Source organism: Cynocephalus volans, chromosome 3, assembly GCF_027409185.1.
Source record: "Cynocephalus volans isolate mCynVol1 chromosome 3, mCynVol1.pri, whole genome shotgun sequence".
NCBI classification, from domain to species: Eukaryota; Metazoa; Chordata; class Mammalia; order Dermoptera; family Cynocephalidae; genus Cynocephalus; species Cynocephalus volans.
Window position 1 is genome coordinate 13,391,945 of NC_084462.1, and position 16,010 is coordinate 13,407,954.

The window sequence follows — 16,010 nt, forward strand, 5'->3', positions numbered from 1 at the left end:
ACCTTTTCGGGCTGAATACATTTGGAGATTGTTGAGCTTCCTGGATCTGAAGATCTGTGATTTTTCCTATACCTGGGAAGTTTTCTGCCACTATTTTGTTGAATATGTTTTCAATGCAATCTCCTTTTTCCTCCCCTTATGGAATACCCATTACTTGGATACTTGAGCGCTTAAGGTTGTCTGATATCTCTCTCAGATTTTCTTCAATGCCTTTGATTCTTTTTTCTTTTCTTTCTTTCTTTTTTTTTTTTTTTTTTTTTTTGTCTGCCTGTATTATTTCAAACAGCCTATCTTCTAGTTCAGAGGTTCTCTCTTCAAATTCCACAAGCCTGCTGGTTACTCCGTTGTGCTTTTTATTTTGCTGAATGAATTCTTCAGTTCAGCAAGCTCTGCTACATTATTTTTCAGGGCACTGATTTCCTTGTACATTTCCTCTTTCAGGTCCTGTATACTTTTCCTCATTCCATCATGTTGTCTAGCTGAGTTTTCTTGTATCTCATTCAGTTTCCTTAGAATTATCACTTGAAATTCTTTGTCAGACATTTCAAGGGTTTCTTGTTCTATAGGACCTAGAGCTTGAGAGATATTACCCTTTGGTGGTATACTTTCTTGATTTTTCGTATTTCTGGTATCTTTTCTTTGATGTTTATTCATTGTGGCAGAGGGTTTCACAGTCCACAGGTTTGACACTGTTGTCTGACTAAGATGTTGCTGGGGTTGCTAATTTGGTATGGCTACCTCAGTGTCTGCTCAGTTGGCCACTAGTGACTTGCGTGTGTGGTTGCCTTGGGTCTTGGGCCTCTCCGGGGAGCCACCTCTCTGGTCAGCATGGACTCAGCCGGGCTGCTGGGCCACAGGGCAGTACCGCAGGGTGTGTGTTCTCTGCCAAGCTTCCACCTCCCCTGCTGGATGTCTCCCTGTTCCATGTGCACTGGGCAGGGCTTGGGATGGAGCCATGTGGCAGCAGTGAAGCCTATCTGCTGGATCACATGATGGCAGCCCCCAGGACATGTGGTCTCCCCGGAGCTTCCGCCTCCCCCGCTGGATGTCTCCCCATTCTGTACGCACTTGATGTTATGTTTTTATAGTTGTAAATTGGTTGATTTGTGGGAGAAAGTGATGCTGGGGACCGTCTATTCTGCCGTCTTGGCCGAAAGTCCTCCACACTTTCTTTAATGCAGACCTTGATCACAATCGCAAGTTCCAGATGCCTTCTGAATCTCCAAATGCTTGTCCAAAACTATCTTGGGTAATGGATGAAAGTCTTGCAGAGCAGTTAAAATTTCTGAGGCTGGGAAGTCCAAAGTCCATCTGGTAGTGGCAACAGTGACCCAGGGGTCTCACATTGCCAGACGGTGGAAGCAGAGAGAGCAGCTGTGTATAATCATTTTTATGTGCTGTTCAATTTGGTTTGCTAGTATTTTGCTAAGAATTTTGGCATGTATTTTCATCAGAGATATTGTCCTGTAGATCTCTTTCTTTATTGTGTCTTTGTCTGATTTTGGTATCAGGGTGATGTTAGCCTCATACAGTAAGTTTGAGAGAACACCTCTGCTTCAATTTTTTTTGAAATAGAGAAGAATTAGTATTAATTCTTCTTTAAAAGTGTGGTAGAATTCAGCAGTGATTCCATGAGGTCTTGGGCTTTTCTTTGTTGGGAGACTGCTGATTACCAATTCAATCCTGTTACTTGTTCTTGGTCTGTTCAAATTTTCTATTTCTTCTTGGTTCAGTTTTGGTAGACTGACTGTATGAGTCTGGAAACTTACCTATTTCCTCCAGTTTTCCAATTTGTTAGCATATAGTTGCTCATAATAGTCTCCAATAAGTCTTTCTATTTCTGTGGTATCAGATGTAATGCGTCTTTTTTCATTTCTGGTTTTATTTTGATCTTCTCTCTTTTTTTCTTAGTTAGTCCAGCTAATGGTTTGTCAATTTTGTTCATCTTTCCAAAAAGCCAACTTTTCATTTTGTCAATCTGTTCTATCATTTTTTGGTTTCTATTTAATTTAGTTCTTTTAAAATATTTATTATTTCTTTCCACCTACTAATTTTGGGATTGGAATTTTCTTGGTTATTTTAGTTCTTTGACATGCAATATTAGGTTGTTTATTTGAAATCTTTCTACTTTTTTGATATAAGCACTTACTGTGGTAAACTTCCCTCTTAGTACTGCTTTTGTAGTATGCCATAGGATTTGGTATGTTCTTCTATTTTCATTTGTTTCAAGGAATTTTCTTTTTCTTTTTTTAAAGATGACCGGTAAGAGGATCTTAACCCTTGACTTGGTGTTGTCAGCACCACGCTCTCCCAAGTGAGCCACAGGCCATCCCTATATAGGGATCCAAACCCGAAAAATAGTCATAGACAATTAGCCTTAGAAGAACCATTTTGTCAAATACAGCTTTAAGCAGAATACTAGCCATAAAAAGGTATTTTTGTACCCTTGGTTTACAGCATAACTCATGGGAAAGAGCTACAGGACTTAGTGCTCAGAAAGAGCAAGATAATAAAAAACTGATCAGGAACTTAGTGAACTAACCATCCTTCCTTTGGAGTCACAGCTTCCCAGGAACAGGACGACATCTAGCCTGTGGGAGCTAAATAACACCCATATCCCAAGAATGAGCTGAAGAATTATAGAACTGACTAAAAGATAACAAAAGCCCAGAATCTGCAAGATTGTTCAGCAGCCTCCTGATGAGGATAACCTCCCTCTTTTGTTTTCCACACTTTTCCCTTTAAAAACCCTAGCTATGGCTCCAAAGCTTCTGAGACAATTTTAGTTTGACTGTCTCCTCAGACATCTGATAATAAAGCTTCCTATCTCACGCCAACATTTGGGACTGATGGGTCTTTTACTTTTGAGTGGAGAACAGCCAAACTCTGGAAACCAGTAATGCTAGATGTATTATTATCCTAAAGCAGGCAAAATGTTGATACTCTGTAACTCTTTCTTCATTTCCACTCAGAATTCTTCTATGAAGAAGAACTTTTCCAATTTGGTTATCCTTTAATACAGTCTGTACTGAAAAAGCAGGAGAAATGATTAATGTTTTGCCTTTATTTTACAGCTTCCAGAATAGTTAGTGAGTTCCTTAAGTTCTTGAAAGTTTCACTTGATATGTTTAAGTCTTGTCTAGTTACTTACGCGCACACACACACACACACATACATATATATAATATATATACACTTAATTTGTATCATTATTATGGAGTAGAATTCTTTTTCAGTTGATGCTTGTGTCATCCTTAGCCTAAAAGGACAGCCATCTAGTAGAGTTTCCTTGTGTCCTGGTCTGAAAAGATGTTCCAGCTTAACATTTCCTACCCTAAACCTGGAGTTGGCTGTTTATTTTAAGACACTTATTTTCTTCTAGTGAGAAATTTCATTTTGAGAATAGGCCTGAGTAATTGGGAAGCCAATTACTCAGGAGAGGTCATGGTATGTACATCTGTTTAATGGAAAGAAAAAGAATATAAATGTATGGTTCAAATCAAATACAGATCCAGTTAATACTTATTCTTCCACACAAATTTAAAATTATACAATTTTTACTTAAATTATTTTTATTTTAATTTCGTTCTTTTGATAAAAGCCTCAGTCTCTAGTTAGATAATACTTACATATTGATTTCCAAATATTAACATCAAAATGCATATGCCCAATAAGATTATGCTTAAAGTTTTAAGATCTTTTTAGTATTTTTCAGGATATAATTCACTCAAAATATACAGTCAAAATATTTTTTAAAATCACTTGATTATTTCTAACTTGTACACACTGACTACAATTTTAATATATTATAGTAAGCTTTATATATTTGTTCAAAAGTCAAAACTATAACAAAGGTAAATTCTTTTTTTTTTTTTTTTTTTGGTGGTTGGCCAGTATTTGGATCCGAACCCTTGACTTTGTGTTATGACACTGTGCTCTAACCAACTGAGCTAACTTGCCAGCCCATCTAATTTCTGTTCCTGTCCCTTCACAGTGTTTGGTTACTGTCCGTCTATTTTATCATTCTTATAAATTTGTAATTCATTCTTATCTTTTTAATGCAATTTGTGTGTGCATACATATACGAGGTTACTTCAAAAAGTTCACTGAAAAATAGAATTAAAAGATAGTATGAAACTTTCCATAAACTTTTTGAAGACCCCTCATGTATGTATGTTTATGTAGATATGTGTGTATTTATACTTATTTATTTTTATATTTCTTCACAATCATAAGAAAAATTATATTATGCCATACTACGTCTTTTTCATTAGCTTTTTTTTTTTCACTTAAGTATACCCTGAAGGTAACTTCATACATGAGTAGATATGATCTTCATTCCATTTTTACAGCTGGAGAGAATTATACTGTGTAAATGGCCTATCAGTTATTCAAAGAGACCCCTAAAATGGACATTTAAATTGATTCCACTACAAGACCTTAATTAATAACCATTGTACCCATAAGCACATATTCTTAAAATTCATTTAAAATGAGAAAATATGTATTACCAAAAGATAGGAAATATGTGTTGGATCGAGCACAAAAAAAAAATTGGTAGGCAGAAAAAAGTAACACATGTATGTTTTTAAAATTTTTCTACCATTTCTTTCTGCATCAAATTTCAATCAATATCTCCTAGATTGAAAGTCATGGGCCACACCAGCTTGGAAATGGGGACCATCTTTCTTATGCAGACTGGAGCAGGCATCCTGGGAAACTCCTTTCTCCTTTTTCTTTATACCTTCACTTTGCTCACTGGAAAAAAGAAAAGACCCTCAGACCTGATTCTCAACCAGCTGGTCTTAGCCAATAATTTGGCTCTTTTCTCCAGAGGAATTCCTCATACAATGGCAGCTTTTGGATTGAAATATTTCCTGGATGATGCTGGATGTAAAGTTGTTTTATACTTTCACAGAGTGTCCAGAGGGATTTCTCTCAGCACTACCTGCCTTCTGGGTGGCTACCAGGCTATAAAGCTTTCCCCCAGAACCTTTTGGTGGATGGAGTTCAGAAACAGAACTCCAAAATGCATTGGTTTCTGTAGTTTCCTCTTCTGGATCCTACAACTCTTAGTAAATGTCTATATTCCTGTGAGAGTGATTAGCCCAAGAAGCAGCAAAAATGTAACGGTACAAATAAACTATGGATACTGTTTCTTATTTAAACCAAACAGATTTATGAGCTTATTCCATGCAGTCATATTCTCATTCATTGATATCATGTGTTTGGGTTTCATGGTCTGTGCCAGTAGCTCCATGATTTTTATCCTAAGAAGGCACAAGCAGCAAGTCCAACACATTCACAGCCACAGACTCTCCTCCAGACCTTTTCACGAGGCCAGAGCCACACACACCATCCTGATCCTGGTGAGCATGTTTGTCTCCTGTTATTGTCTCTCTGCCATTTTGATTCTTTGTGTTACTCTAATTGCAAATCCAAGACGGTGGCTGCTGGACACCTCTGTGCTGGTAACTTCATGTTTCCCAGTATTCAGCCCCTTTGTACTAATCAGCAGTGACAGCCGTGTCTCTCAGGTTTGCTCTGTATTCTGCCCCAGAAAAAAAGTGCTTTTTTTCAAATATGGTTAAACAGCTATAATTCTTCTGATTTCTGCAGTTGGAGTCATTATCAATTTAGATTTTTTAATTTTTTTTAAATTAAGTGATTATATGATGCTAGACAGTCTGCTAGAAATGTTTGATATAGTGATGGATAGAAACAAGTATCTCTTAGAACTAAGAGAGTAACCAGAAAATGAACATTTTCACACAGTTAATCAGAACTTATTTAACCTAATTATGAAAGTTTAAAGTAAGTATAACAGGTGGAAACATCAAATTTGGGGATAAAGAATTGTGCCGTTTTCTTTTACTAGTTTTTTAGGTGGTTATCTTAAAAATATTACAAACTTGTAAAGCATAATAGTATCCAGCAGTTTCATTTAGGGAGAAAATAACCTGGAAAGATCCCTGCTTGTGAATGCACACACAGCTATCAGGGATCTGAAGAAATTCACCATGTTTGAAATGTAGATAAGAAGGAGACACATGGTGGTAGTTGAAGCAATAAACATCCACTTTTATAATATATTACAGGCCCAGCCAAGAATTCTACTTTGTCCTAAGAACGGTGACAACCTCAGTATGAGGTCTAAACAGATATGCAATATCAGCAGCTCTACTTATAATTTGTTTTAGTAAATGGTCAATTACATACAGTATGTATTTGATAAAATTATTTTATGCCTTAAAAATTAGTTGAATTTCATTAAAATGGTATTAATTGGTCCTAAAAGATAAATTGTTTTTATTGTGGAAATTTGAGTTTAATTAATAAATGTATATTATACATAAATTAAAAATTGCATAAGTATGTATATACTTTTTTTTTGCCTAATTAATGTCAATAAAGGCCAAAAATTTTTAAATGAATGATTTCATTTTTTTCTCTTATTGAACACAGTAAAAAATGTTTCTTTTCAATGATTTCATATTATCTTCATTCGTTGAATTTTTCTTTTTAAAGAAAACCACAATATAAATTTACGAAGGATAAAAGCACATGCTTAATCAATCATTTGAACAGAATTATTTTTTTTCTCAAGAGGGACTTTTAATATAAACACTTATGTCGATATTTAAGAAGAATCCACTTTTACTCTTATGCAGTCTTAAAACCATTGTTCATAATGTGACTTTTCAGTAAATGAAAACATCTATATACTTAGATAAAATTGAATTATTTTTTCCTATTATAATCTTATGTGTTGCCTCTCCCTAATAGATATAATTAACACCTTTTAAAAATTATATAAGGATAGAGTTCTTTTACTTTGATAATATACACTCCCACTTCAAACATTATCATTTTCATTTTAAATTAGCAAGATGAAAGAAAATTAACCTGGAAATGTGCATTAAAGTCTTTCAGCTTCTCCATTTTGCTGTTAAAGACCTAGAGACCTGAAGAGCTTCAGCAGCTTGCTGAAGTCACGCAGCTGGTTGACTATGGGCCGATCCTGGAAGCCAGGCCTCGTGGAGACTGGTGGAGTAAGGTCTCTATTATCCCTGATCACCTTCAAAATAATTTGGGGTAATTGCGCACTTAGCCAGACTATTTATTTATTAGCTAACACTAGCTAATAAATTTGGGGGGAACCAGGCCAAGCCATCTTTACGACAGCACTCTGCCATGTGTAATGAGATTGAATTTGAAAATACACAGAACCCTTTCTATAAAGTTTGAGTACTTGTTCTGGCGTTAGCCAATTTATCACAAAGTGTTAAATTCCTCCCTGTTCCTGTGCTTGCATATGTGGCTATTTCTTAGGATCTAATGAGGAAGAGTTGGATGAAAAGGAATGGACTTTGTATTCAGGAAAATGGCTAAGAGTAGATTTTGTGTTCTCACTGCAAAAAATAAGTATGTGAGGTAATGCATATATATATATTTTTAAGTTTATTTTATTTATTGAATTAAAATTGATTATACATATTTTTGGGGTTCAACATTGAGATATGTTGATCAAATCAATATTACTAGCATACGTATTGTTACAAATTGTAATTATTCTTTATGCCCTTTGTCCAGTCTCTCCCTATCCCACTCCCTCCCTCCTCCCCCCTCTAATTACCCTAGATTACATCACTTCCTCTGAAAGAATAATGTTTATTCTATTAATTTGTTGCCTAGATGATCTGTCCAATGCTGAGAGGTGTGATCAGGTCCCCCAATATTATCATAGATCAGATGCTTCTTCTGTCACTCTTAAATGGGCTTTGTGGAGAGAGACATCCTCTTCTTTTCTTTATCTCTGCTGGTGACTCTCCTTGTGTCAATGCACTACAGGGGCTGGCGGACCATCTGCGTGGTGGTTGTGGTGTCTAGCCACTTTCACGGCAGCCATGGTTATTGTGGTGGCTGTGGTGGTCCACCCACATGAGGTCATGTTTTTGGCATGTTCCTTGGCACTGGCATTGTGCCTGGTTGTGGGGTATGTCTGGTCCCCTTCGTCATGCCTCTGGTCCCTGGGTGGGCCCCGAGGCACTGGCTTGGTGTGCCTGGTTGTGGGAGGGCAGTACACTCCCCTTCTCCATGCCTTGGGTCCCCAGGCGAGCCCCAAGGCACTGGTGTGGTGAGCCTGGATTTAGGAGTGGGGTCTGGTCCCCTTCTCTATGCCCTGGTCACCAGGTGGGCTCTGAGGCACAGGCGCAGTATGCCTGGTTGTGAGAGGGGGGTCCGGTCCCCTTCCCTGTGCCCTGGGTCACTGGGTGGGCCCCAAGGTGCTGACACAGTGTGCCTGGCTGTGGGAGAGAGTCAGGTCCCCTTCTCCATGCCCCAGGTCCCCAGGAGGGCCCCGAGGTGCTGGCTCAGTGCTCCTGGTTGTGGGAGGGGAGTCCAGTCCCTTTCTCCATGCCCTGGGTCACTGTGTGGGCCCCAAGGTGCTGGTGTGGTGTGCCTGGTTCTGGGAGTGGGGTTTGGTCCCTGACTCCATGCCCCAGGCCCCCAGGCGGGGCCCCAAGGTTCTGGCTTTGTGCCTGGATTGTAGGGGACTGGTCACCTTCTTCATGCCTTCAGTCCCTGGGTGGGCCCGAGGCACTGGTGTGGTATGCCTGGATGTGGGAGTGGGGTCTGGTTCCCAGCTTCTGGCCTCTGGTTCCCAGTCAGGCCCCAAGGTGCTGGTGCTGTTCCTGGGCCAGAACTAATTTTTTGTCCTTTGCTTATTTCTAAAATGGGGGAACTTGCTATGGAAACCAGTACTTGAACTCTGTGGTTGAGCTAAATTGCTGCTTTGCTGCTGTTTTCCTAAGGAAGCCTTTTTCTGCAGCTCGGAGTTAAATGGTTGACCTTACAGGTACTTCTGGCTCTCCAGAGACCCAGTGGATCTGTATTGTATAGAAACTCTGATATGGGCCTGAGTTTTTTCATCATACTGTACCCCATGCAATTCTGCATTCCCAACCAGTCTCCTCTGAGTGGTCCTGTGCTGATTGGGGGGGTGGGTCAGCTGTCCTTGCTGTGTCCCAGTTTTCTCCCAGTGGGCCTGTCTCCCACACTGCCCATGTTCCAAACACTTCCCATGGGACGGGCCCTGCGCTGGTCCCTTGCGATGTCTCACCAGCCTCTGAATGGCTCCCCTGTTTCAGCTGTTCTGGCTCCTCACTCCTGCGTAGGTCCACGGGAACCCTATTAGTGGTCTTGCTGTCCTGTGGGTCGCCAAGGCCCTCTTCTCCCCTGCCACCTCCAAGTAACTCCATCCAAAGGGCACAGCTGCAGCTTCTGCTGGCTCCTGCTCCCTGCGCTCATCAGCTCCAGCTTTAAAGTGTCCATGGCCCAAAACACTGAGAGCAGTTTTTTCTTTCTCTCATCGTGGTTTCTCCCACCTTCATGAACTCCACAGGCCTCTCCTCCTCTTCCCCTGAGCTCCAGCAGCCCCAGCTTGACTGATGTTACATTTTTATAGTTGTAAATTGGTTGATTTGTGGGAGACAGTGACACTGGGGACTGTCTATTCTGCCATCTTGACCAGAACCCTGAACAGAATTTTTATCGTGATTTTACAACTAAGGAAGAACTGGCCAAACAAGTCCATTGTCATGTGTGTGTAATTAACTACTGGTTCCAAAATAGAAGAGCCAGACTCTCACCTAGAGAGAGACACAGTATGTTTGCTGCCAGGAAACTGCATGAGTTTCCCATCCAAGGTCACCCTCTTTTAAGCTTCCAGGATACCCAGGTGGAATCTCCCAATGACACCAGTGAGCAGACCTTCTCTTATGCCCAGAGGCTTTACTGGGTAGAGCTGGCTAGTTTTCTGTGGAGACACAGTGAACAGAATAGCTTAGGTCACTCTGTGGTCACAGACATTCAAAAGGAACCAAGTTGTGCTTTGGAATATCAAGATGGCACAGGAAGTAGATCTTCTACAAGATAAAGATAAGCAATCTTTCTTTATCCTCCTATATCTTCTGTACAGTATTTTGGGAGAGACAAGCCTGAGATGGGGAAAGCCAGCATGCAAAACCCTTCCTTTAGCATTATGTTCATAGTGTACAGGGAAAGTGGCAGCAGCAGGAGGAGCAGAAGGCCCACGGGCATTATTCACTATTTCAAGGACAGCAGCAGAATGGTCAAGGAAGTCATCTTCAGCAACCTCAACAGCCTTGGAATTACCAAGAGAAGCTGCCATTCCAGAATCAGTTTCTCATGCCTGAGTCATAGAGATTTAAGGCATCACAAGCCCTCCCTTCAGTCATAGCAGCACGGTCAATGTTCTCAAAGTAATGGAGAGTCCCTATGCTCTCGACTGCAGTATGCACCTTTGCAAATAGTAGTCCGGTCTCCACTGATGCTTTTTGGGAAAGACATGCAACAAGGAGCCCCAGAGCAGACCAGCAGCTTTAGGATGAGGGGTCTGCAAAGGTCCACTGCTGAGACCAGGAATGTGCCTCCAGGAAATGATGCTAGGGTTCGGAGAGCAACATCCATAGATCATCCCACAACCATCCACATAGAAGCCCAAGCCAAAGAACTTTCCAGAGCACGTTTCTTTTCAATGATTTGATATTATAGCCATTCACTGAAGTTTTCTTTTCTTTTTTTTTTTTTTTTTTGTGGTTGGCCAGTTTTCTATTGTTTTCTCATGTTTTCTCATGTTTTCTATTAAACTCTTAATGTATCTATCTTATTTTTATGATAAATTAGATATTGTGTGCAAGTGCTTGGTTATTTATTTATATAATGCCTCAATATGATTTCACCCTAGGGATGAACAACCTTTAACTTACTTCACTAAAATTATGATTTTAAGCAAATTTTCCTAATCCAGAGCTCTCACGTTATTTTTTATTTTTCTTTTCCAGTGATTCTAAAAATCTAACATGCATTAAGATTACCTGAAAGATCTGTTAAAAGCTGATTGCTGGGCTCTGTCCCCAGAGTTTTTGATTGAGTAAATTAGAGAGAGCATGCATAAGTTTGCATTTCTAACAGTTCCTAGGGGATGCTACCACGTTTGTAAAACACCAGATATTTCCCAATTTATCAAAACACAAAATTTATGAACATAGTCATGCCATGCTTATGCTGTGTTTTGAGAAGCATATTTTTATTTAATTGCCTCAATTTATTCTATTTACAATTAAAAAATGGTTTTGTACATTTCATATCAAAGTGATTTTAAAATTTTATGATTAGCAAACAAAACTCATAAACAAATAGTTTCAAACTGTAGTTCTTGGGTCATTTTCTAACTAAATCCTACCTGGATAACTGTCAATCAATAATCCTATTCTGTCTTTTTCTTGGTGGGAGTTGTACAGCTGGCCGGTGTGGAGATCCAAACCCTTGACCTTCATATTATAACACCTCACTCTAGCCAATTGAACTGACCTGCCAATCTTAGTCTATCTTAATCTAAGTAATTCAGCTTTTCGTGGAAAACATGTAGGATTGACTAGGCTATGGTTTGTGTAACTCTGAAAACTTCACATATTTATACATATCTTATACGGGACTGGGGATTTCCCATGAGGTTGTCTGTTTTGTCATTGTTCTGTTAGAATCAAATTTGAAAAAAATGAGCAGTGCTGTGTTGCCTAATGTATTAAAACTCTCAAAATAGCTTTTATTTTTTTCAAATACAATCTACAGAGATGTATCAGGACTGCAGTAGACCAAAACATCAAAGCCATGGGAATGAGAAAATATGGTAGATGAAGACCTAATTTAACAAGGAAATAGAACAGAATTCTCACAGGCAGACCCAGATATATGTGCGAGCTTTATACAGGATGTACTTCACATTGAAATCAATGATAGTGTGATGTTTAGCTTAGATTTACCCCATGTGATGAGCTTCCTTGAATTTTCCCATGTGACAGCAAACCAGAAGTTTGGTTCTCTCCTGACTTACTTTGCTATAGATTCCCTGGCTTATGAATGTTACTGAAAAATACAAAACAATTGTTTTAGAAGCTTTACCCTCCTGGGCTGGCTGGTTAGCTTACATGGTTAGAGCACAGTGCTGATAATACCAAGCAAGGCCTAGGGTTTGGATCTCTCTACTGGCCAACCACCAAAAAAAGAGAAAAGAAAAGAAAAAGAAGCTCTAGGAAGCTTTATCATCCTGATTTCCATTCTTTCTATAAAGTTTGTTCCCCCATTCTCTGTGTCACATTTCTGGTGATGCATTCCTGGACCTTCCTGCTTTGCATGGACCAGAAATGAAAGGATGACTGCTTATTTCCCAAAGACCCGTCATTCAGTTTTGCCACACATCTGCTAACTGCGTCAAGGAGCACCTGATAGATTATGAAAGTAGAATTGTAAAGGCTTTTCATATATTAAGAATTTAATCCCAAAGCCAAGATATATATTATCTCAATATTGTTTGATAATACATAATATTAAATATTCATGATACACATCCTTGTGTCCATCTCATTAAAATTATCCATAATGAAATGTCTATTTTTTACTTTGTTTTTGACATATCCATTTTGTTTGTGAATGGGAGGTTAGTTTTTTAAAAAATATTATTTATAAACTTTTTGTTTCATTAGAAATATGTAAAATATAAAAAAGTTCTGATTATTTGTTTTTCCTATTGATTTAAATTTACAGAATCCAACTATTTATGTTAAAATTTTAACTTTTTTGTTAATATTATAATAATTTACCAAAATGAATAAAACACTTTTCAATATGGATCTTTTATTTAAAGGATAATCCAAGTTAAAAGTAATGTACACAATTGAAATAATTCAAAATTGAAAAAGGAGACAGAGAGCTACAGAAATTTATGATAAAGGAAAAACAAAAGAAAAAAGTTGAAAATTTATCCAAGCCTGACAATAATCATAATAAACTTAATGGTTTTATTTTCTTTTAAAATCATTAACATTTACTTTACTTGGATATATTTTAGTTTTCAGTGTACCAGTCTTTCACCTCCTTGATTAAAGTTATTCCTAAATATGTTTTAATGAAATTGTAGGTTGAGTTGTGTTCTTATAGACTCTTCTGAATTGTTGTTTGGTAGTGTATACTACTGATTTTCGAGTGTTGCTCTTGTATTTTGCACTCTGTTGAATTTGTTTATTAGCTCTAAGAGGTTCTTTTGCGTGTATATTCATATGATTTTCTACATATGAGATCATGTCATCTGTGAATAGACATATTTTTACTTCTTCATTTCCAATTTGAATCCCTTTTATTGCCTAATTGCTCTGACTAGAACTTTCAGTACAATACTGAATAAAAATGGCAGAGCAAGCATTCTTGTCATGCTCCTGATTTTAGGGGGAAAGCTTTCAGTATTTCACCACTGAACATAATATTACCTCTTGGATTGTCATAGACGCCCCTTCATTATGTTGTATAAGTCTCCTTTTGATTTTTTGAATGTTTTTATCATTCAGAAAGGGTGTTGGATTTTGTCAAATGCTTTTCCTGACTCAACTGAGATTACCACATGTGTTTTTTTTTTTTTCTTTTATTCTATTAATGTGGCATTTTACATTGATTTTCATATACTGAACTACCCTTACATTCCTGGGATAGAACACGCTTGTTCATAGTGTATATTTTTTCTAAGAAGTATTAGGCCTCACAATCAGCTTAACATGCTTAACATAAACACAGCCATGTTGCCTCCTCCCTCACCCTGTCCTCCTACCCCCTCCCTTTCCCTCAAGGCCAATGCGTTCTGATAAGCACATCAGGTACAAAACAGGATCTTGTAAAAACAAACAAACAAACAAACAAAAAGAGCCACCAAGCCATTAGTGCTCAGAATAGCTGCCCAACCCCTTCTCAGAGCTTAGGCTCATCCCCCTAATTCCCTCCTTCCCAAATTCAAACTCTATAAAGCCTCTGGTAGTCTGTACAGGGGCAGAACACTTCTTTCAGTTTCCACTCTGGGTTAACTGGAGTAAACTCCCTTGCTTAATAACATTTGGCTTGGAGTCCTTTATTCTGTTTGTCTCACTGACCTAACGAGAAGATGCTACATTTGATTTGATTGTATTTTATTGAATATTTCTGCATCTTTATTCATACGGGGCATTGGTTCATAGTGGTTTTTTTGTAATGTCTTTGTAAGGTTTTGGTATTGGGTTCGAAAGGAAAAATCCCCAGCCTGAGTACAAAAGAAACACACCACAAGACAGGGACGCAACCAAAGTGTATTAGGCAGGTAAAATAAACAAGCAAGCGGGCTGTCCTCTCGGAAATGGGAGCAGCAGCAGGGAGAGTCGGGGTGGGCCTTTTATACCCAGTGAGGCTGAGCTGGACTGTTCCTATTGGCTGAGAAGGAAGCAGAGGGAAGTGAGCAGGGCTCAAGCTGAGCTGGGATTTTTCTATAGGTGGAGAAATTCGCACACGGGGGAAGGGGACGTGGTGGTGAAGAAGGGGGAGGGGGTTTCTTGTGATTCTCGGAAAACGTGCTGTTCTAGGGACCTGAAACTCTCCACAGCCGTTTTGGGTGTTCCTCCTGTCTACCCACTGCCATCTTAGACATCGGATAAAACATAATTGCCTGATGGGGTTGATGCTGGCCTCATAGAAGTAGTTAGGAATTAGTACCTCCTGTTCAATTTTTTGGAAGATTTTAAGAAGGGCTGGCATTAATCCTTCTCTAAGAATTTGGTAGAATTCACAGAATTCACTAGTGAAAGCATCTGATCCAGGTTCTTTTTTTGGAGGCTTGACTTACTGGTTCAATCTCTTTTCTTGTTATAGATACATTCAGATTTACTACTTCTTCTTGAGTCAATTTTCAGTTTGTAAGTTTCTAAAAATTTGACCTAGTTATCTAATTTCCTCTAGGTTATCTAGTTTGTTTGCATATGATTTTTTATAGTATTCTCTTAGGATTTTTCTTTTTAATTTCTATAAGGCCAATAGTAACCTCCCACTTTGATTTTTGATTTTTGATTTTAGTAATTTCAGTCTTCTCTTTTTTTTCCTTGTCAATCTAGCTAAAGTTTTGTCAATTTTCTTGATCTTTTCAAACAATCAACTTTTTGTTTCATTGATATTTTTCTATTGTTTTTATTCTGTAGTTAATTTATATTTTCTCTAATATTTATTTCCTTCCTTGTGCTAACTTTGTGTTTAGCTTGTTTATTTTCTGGTTCTTTAAGGTGTAATGATAGGTGATTAATTTGAGATCTATCTTCTTTTAATGTAGGAATCTATAAGTATAAATTTCTTTTTCAGCGCTGCTTTTACAATGTCCCATAAGTTTTGGTATGTTGTGTTTCTCTTTTCATTTGCCTCAAAAAACAATGTTGTTTTATGCAGATGCCATTTCTCACTTCCTCATTTGAAATATATATTTTTAGAAATATCAGACTATCTGGAAAGGAGAACCAGTGACCAAATTCCACTTACTGCCATAAGAGTGACTGTCATGGTCATGGGTGGCAGGTGTGCAACGGGGCATCAGAAGCCTGATGTAAATATTTGTGGCTCCAGGCTCTCATGTCCTTTCCAGAGAAATGCTAATTATTTAATCTGTAACTGCAGAGTCAGTGCCTATACAAGGAATTGAGTTTGTCATGGAAAAACACTTATAAATTGTTTAAAGTGATAAAAGTTGTTAAGAATTAGGTATATATTGTATATCAGAAATTAATGTGGGGAAACATATTTATATAAAAAGTAAAACTTGAAGATCTCAGGGAAGTTTGAGCAGGAAACACTGAAGTTTGAATGTGAGAATGCAGCCGAGAACATGCCTATGCTGAAAACTTGTTCACACTGAGTGTTTTGTCTTCAAAATCTTATTATTTTTTATTCTCAAAAACACCAAGCTCTACCCACTTAAAGAAAAAGAATATTTATATAGAGTTGCCAGAATGGTAAAAATCAACAAGGAACCTGTAGTGTCATGTTTATTCACTGCTGTAATAAATGCTCAGTGAGCACTTAGTGAGTTTCAGACACTTTCATAGTTGGATGAGACACATCCAGAAACAGACCCCTGCCTTCACAAAGCTTAC

At 38.2% G+C, this 16,010-nt stretch overlaps 1 protein-coding gene across 1 annotated transcript; it reads left to right on the top strand.

Moving 5' to 3' along the window:
• Positions 1-4,652: 4,652 nt before the first annotated feature.
• Positions 4,653-5,591, top strand: LOC134372446 (vomeronasal type-1 receptor 1-like). Its single transcript, XM_063089945.1, has one exon. It carries the CDS (start codon positions 4,653-4,655, stop codon positions 5,589-5,591), a length of 939 nt encoding a protein of 312 aa, XP_062946015.1.
• Positions 5,592-16,010: the final 10,419 nt, after the last annotated feature.

Bases quoted from the DNA above. Each gene is read 5' to 3' on its own strand.
- LOC134372446 (XM_063089945.1), top strand. From the start codon at position 4,653: ATGGGCCACACCAGCTTGGAAATGGGGACCATCTTTCTTATGCAGACT.